Consider the following 5,759-nt stretch of genomic DNA (forward strand, 5'->3'; position numbering starts at 1 on the left):
GTAATATGGCCAGTTCCTGAGTACTTATCTCCTGCATTTAAGCTGTACATCCCAATTTGGGCAGATGTTTTCAAAGGAACAGTTTCAGATGAAGTTCTGGCAGAGACCTTAAAGGCCTTTCTGTTTCCAGCCTGGTCTAACTTTTATTCACACTTGAACATGGCCACAGCCCTCCCTGCCCTGCTGTGCCTTTTCTCCACTGGGCTTTCCCCAGCCTCTATAGTTCAGACCAAAGGAAACAGAGCTACCATATGGTCACCTAACCAAGAGAACCAGTTCTGGTCAGACTGATGTCTACAAAGGTCTTTTATAGCCTAATGCTTGAAACTCCTTTGTCCTTCCAGGAAACAGACATGGTGTCTATTTTTATTTCTCTCCTTAACTCCTGTTTCTTTTCAGGCCCATCTCCCATATCCCATCTGTCCTGGGTCTCTTTTAACTTATCACTAACTGCCCCACTGTCCCATCATATGCTATCAACATGTCACTTGTACAAAAGGTGCAAAGCAGGAAGCAAAAGAGCTTCCTTGACTCAAGCAAATGAATCTACTTCCAGGCCTTAGGGAAGAGGCAGGAAATAGTTTCAGAGGAGTCTTTTGGGTGACCCTTGACCCAAACTGCACTGCAAGGTTCTGACCAGGGAAGAAACCGCTGCAGGACAGCCAGGAGATCACGCAGCACAAACACTGGACCAAAATAACTTTGGTTTGCAGCCCAAGTGATTGTCAAACTTGGTCCCTTTCCTTCCCAAATCAACCATTAAGAGTTCACATATCATCAATTATGGTTTATTTAGCCCAGTGTGTAATGGCAGAGGAAGCACCGTGTGGCAGGGGTCTTCCCCAAGAGCCCTCAGTCATATCTGAGTAGCACATTCCCTATCCATAAAGTGAGGATATTGGATAATCCCTAGTTGTTCATAGGTTCTGAGAATATAGGGTCTGAGCTGGGGGGATGGGTGCGCAGAGCCCCCAGGGTCAGCCCCTCCGCGTGTACAGTATGGTGAGCAGTTCAGCTGGGTAGAGTCTGACTGTTAGGCAGATCCTGAACCGACTCCCAGGAGGCCCCTCCGCTTTTGTCCCCTCCTGGGAAAAAAACTGTGGCATATGTCACAGATTTGGAGGACATAGAACCTTAGGAGGCAGAGGAGGTGAGGATGGGGATGGAGGTTTCCCGGTTGGGCAATCAAGAGGGAGGCTGGCATAGGCGGCATTGTCAAAGGAAAGTGATGAGTCAATCTGAGCACATGGTGCATCCAAAGGCAATCCAGCAGCGGGTCCAGAATCGTGGATGTGGTGGACTACTGAGGAGGGGCCCTGCAACAAAAGCAGGCAGGTCAGGCAGAGGGAGTGCCCCCCATGCCCCAGTTACCTTCAGTGGGAAGCCTGGGAGCATCCTGGATATCCATCCCTCCACCTCTCTCCAATCCTAAGTATGTCTATCAGTGGACAGGAGGACTTTGAAAGTTGATGAATATTTTCAAGACCAAGTTACTCCCCAGATCTAGGTAGGTGAGTTACCCAGGTGATCACTGGGGCCAAGTTTACAGCATTTAGGAAGAGGACTGGGTCCCTCTCCTTTCTCCACCTTATCATCCTGGGACCTCTCAGCAATTGTGATGAATAGAGACTCGGGGGGAATTTGGTGGTGGACATGCAGAAACCTCTTACCGTGCCTGCAACTCTCTGGCTCGGGAACTGGTCACAGACATCAGGCCTGTTCCCTGGCAGGACAGACAACAGCACACAGTCTACTTCCAGGGCTGACTCTACTCCCTCACTCCCTTCAGAAGCCTTTGAAACTTTTTTCCTAGTGCATATTTGCCTACCCCTTCCCACTGCTAAACCTCTACCCTTCATCTCCCAGACCCCTCCCCCAGTCTCCCCATCTCTCCCCACCCATTTATTGCTTCCATATTCAGTCTACTCCTAGAACCCTTCCCCTACTTATTCCATCCCCTTTCTTCTAATCCCCATCCCCATTCTTTCCAATTCCGGTATTTCCCCAGGCCTGCCCCCATTGACTCTCCCTCCCTCCTCTTCACCCCTCAGCTATGGGAATTCTAGGGTGTGGGTGCTTAACTAAAGCCCAGACAAGTCTTTCTGTAGGGGAACAGACCTAGACTCCTGGCCTCATCTGCAAAACTGGTTGAGGCTGGGCTAGGTGGGTAGACAGCTACTGACCTCTCTTTTTGGTCATGACAGCAAACAGCACCACAGCTGCCACCAGAAGGCCAAGAAGGGACACAGCAAACCAGATCAAGGGGATGCTGAGGGACAGAAAGGAATAGGTAGGCTTAGCCCTAACCCTACAGAGAGTTGCTAACCAGGAACTCTGGAACATTGAGAGGAGAGCCACATTCTTGGGGATCCAGGGTTGAGAGGACATGGAACAGGTGGGGAGAGTAGACTCAGGTAGACGAACACATTATCAAGGTGTCCTGGCTAAAGATCCTCTAGGATGAAGGACCCAATGCTGAACTGGGGTAAAGAGATTGGTCAGTTTGTCTGTCAATCAGAAGCTCCTGGGGATGGAAGGAATCCCCCTTCAATTTAGTCTAGAGCTCAAAATAAGTCACATCTTCACCAGTCACCTTCTCCCAGCCACCCTAATCCAGTCTTGCTAGTACCTCTTCTGCTGGCTGGGCTCCCAGGGGCTGGCACTGCCTGCAGGGTCCAAGGAGGGGTCCTCAGCCAGACTGCCATGCTTATGGGTCTCCTCCTCCTCCTCTCTCAGGCCAGGAGCTAACTCAGAAGGAAACATTTAATGAGAACACCCACTGTGGGCAGGCTTCGTGGCTTGATGGGGTCTGAGGGACTAGGAAAATGGAGCCAAGGAAGAAGAAGCCCTGAGAAAGGGACACAAAGGAGCAGCTGGGACGTTCCTCAGGGCCTCTCACTCTGTGGGTCGGGGAATGGCGCTGACTCTGTATCTTTACCTAGTTGCAAATGTACCCTCTTTCCTCTGCCACCAGCTCCCTCCCTGGCCCCCTGCATTTCCTCTGCCAGCAGCTCCCTCCCTGTCCCCCTGCATTTCTTCTCTTTTGCCTGCTCCGCGCCGCACCCCCCTAGTCTTCCCAGGCTGCCCAGACTATGCAGAAAAACCACTGAGTAATCTCTGCCTGTCTTCTGCCCCCACCCAGGAAAGGTCTCTCCAGCTTCACCCTCAGTGGTGACCTTGCTCCCAACTCACTGGCCTCAAATGCTGCCTCTCTGTATACCTGTGACCCTGTGGTCCCACCTGAGTGCTGGTCGAGCCCCATCCCAAGCTCCGCCCTCTGGTCAGCATTAATGTGAGGCAACACAGGGACACTCTCTGAGAGCCTCACCAGTACCCGAGACTCAGTTTTGTGACTGTCATCCCTACAAAATGCTTGAATTCTGGCTACAGGACTCAGGTTTAGTTGACCTGGGCCAGAACATCAGTTTGGGTACCTGGCCAGTCTTTTCAGGCCATCTAGGATGGGGCCTCACCTTATTCTTGAGATTCACCATGAAAGTGCTGTGGTGCCAATCTTGCTGCCCATGTCTTGCCCTCCTGGTGCCATGAGGCTGCCTTGGTCAATGCTCTCTGAAGCTAGATGCTTGCCTGAGCTTCAGGCCACAGCCTCTGGCTTCCCCATACCATTTCCACACACCTGCCTGAACCTGCATCCTCTGCAGCAGCAACACATTGCAGAGGGCTCTGGGGACCTGCCTCCTGCCCCCTCTTCCCAGTGAGGCTTATCACAATTTGCCTTTTAGGAATTTAAAAGAATTCCTTGACCACAGAGTGACAAAGAATAACTAGGATTAACCACTATTTTTGTGGTACAGGTTAACAACTCAAGATGAGCAGATTCCACTCACCATTCAGTCTACCCTCTTATTTATGGAATACATTTCTTAATTTTATTCTTTGGGGATTAGACACAAATGATTTGAGAAAAGGAGGGAAAAAAAGTGAAAAAAAAGTCAGTATCCATCAGAGAAAAGTAGCAGTAGTCCCCACTTTAGGTGGCTGATATTTTCCTTCAGTATACTTTATTATATAGCATCTTATTTTTCTGGTAAAAAAAAAATGTTTATTTTAGTACTTAAATACTTGAAAGATATGGACTGCATGAATGAAATGTAAAAGCAAAGTGTTTTATATACTGAAATTAGGGTTGAGAATTTGGGCCTACATATTAATGACACTTTTTCCATTTTTAAAACTGAATGAGTTGAAATAGTTGAGTTGTACCCTGCCTGGAGGTCACATACCCACTTGATGCTCCATGAAGACTTGTCAGGTTAAGATATGAATTCATTTCATTTTAGGTCATCAAACTCGTTACTACAGGATGAAAAATCTTAAAGGTATAAAAATTTTAATTTATTGATATGCTCGAATTCAATTTTGGGGTGTCGGGCAGGTACCAGGAATTGAACTCAGGGGCACTTGGCCACTGAGCCCCATCCCCAGCCCTATTTTGTATTTTATTTAGAGACAGACTCTCACTGTTGCTTAGCCCCTCACTTTTTTGCTGAGGCTGGCTTTGAACTCGCCATCCTCCTGCCTCAGCCTCCCGAGCCTCAGGGATTTCAGGCCTGCACCACCACACTCGGCTCAAACTCAGTTTTGTTTAAAACATTTCTAAGGAGGAAAAAAAAAGATAGCATTGAGTATGCTGGAAAAGGAAGCAAAAACCATGGTGTGTGAGGAGGAGACTCTTAGTGGCAGGGGAATCCATGATGTGGGAGGTGATTTATCTCAGACTCCCACCCAGTTCAGTTTCCGCTCCCTACAGGGCTGTTATGAAGATATCTCTCCCACAGCCTCCCCGCAGGCACCCCCATCCCTCAAGGCCCAAGAGCCCTGGCCACAGGTGGGGGCTGGGAGGGCAGGTCAGAGGGTGATGGAAGGCCCAAGATGACTCACCCGAGGGGAGCACCTCCAGAGAGACCCTGTGCAACATCTGGGGGCCCAAGGCTCCCTCCACCATGCAGCCGTACTGCCCTGCATCCTCCTCCTGCAGGGTGACCATTTCCACCTGCAGCAGACCCCCTCCCAGGTCGGTGAGAAACATGTGCCTGTCTCCTGGGGCTGAGCGATCCACCCCTGAGGACACCAGGGGCTGGCACCCCTCAGGCGAGAACCGGCACCACACCTTCCGGGCTCTGACATCCTGGAGCCGGTAGTGACACTGCACCAGAATGGAGCCCCCCACGGGCACCTGCAGCACCTCTGGGAGGCTGCCCTCGGAGCCCTGACCTAGGGAAGGAAAGGAGGTGGGAGTGAATGTGGGCCGGGGGCTGGGGCCACCTCCCAACCCAGCCTCTAGCGTGGGGATATGGCATCTACAGGAACCCCAGCTATTCCTGGGCACGGAAGGCTCCATCTGAGTCTTACCTGCTCGTCCCAGGAGCAGCAGCAGCAGGAGAAGCCTGGGGCCCATGACTGGGCTGGCAGATGTCAGTTCTGGGGTTCGCCTGGTCACTGGCACAGCATTCTCCTGAGGGAAGGAAACATCTGTCTCCGATGGTCACGTGGGGCTCTCCGTGACCACAGAGTGGGAGGTAGGGACGGGTGGGCATCTCCAGGGTTGGGGATAGGGAGCTCTTCCAAATGCTGGTTGGCTTAGTGCTCAGAAACTGACCCTGCAAGCAGGGGCCAGCAGGGCTGGTGAGAAGACCAGAGGAAAGACAGAAGCCCAGGGCGGGGGCCAGCCACAGCGGGAGGTAGGGGCAGGATCTTAGAGAAGAAGGGAGGGTGACCTTCAGGGTCTTCCAAATCTG

General features: G+C 51.3%; 1 protein-coding gene across 1 annotated transcript; it reads right to left on the reverse strand.

Moving 5' to 3' along the window:
• Positions 1 to 993: 993 nt before the first annotated feature.
• Positions 994 to 5,419, reverse strand: LOC308652836 (trem-like transcript 1 protein; the record flags this gene model as incomplete). The annotated part of the gene is made up of 6 exons (XM_081300904.1): positions 994 to 1,316; positions 1,671 to 1,723; positions 2,184 to 2,269; positions 2,630 to 2,744; positions 4,903 to 5,235; positions 5,374 to 5,419. 6 exons carry the CDS (start codon positions 5,417 to 5,419, stop codon positions 1,110 to 1,112), a joined length of 840 nt encoding a protein of 279 aa, XP_081157030.1. The 3' UTR covers positions 994 to 1,109.
• Between the last annotated feature and the right edge of the window lie 340 nt (positions 5,420 to 5,759).

The sequence above is a fragment of the Spermophilus citellus genome, assembly GCF_964194105.1.
Source record: "Spermophilus citellus genome assembly, chromosome: 7".
NCBI classification, from domain to species: Eukaryota; Metazoa; Chordata; class Mammalia; order Rodentia; family Sciuridae; genus Spermophilus; species Spermophilus citellus.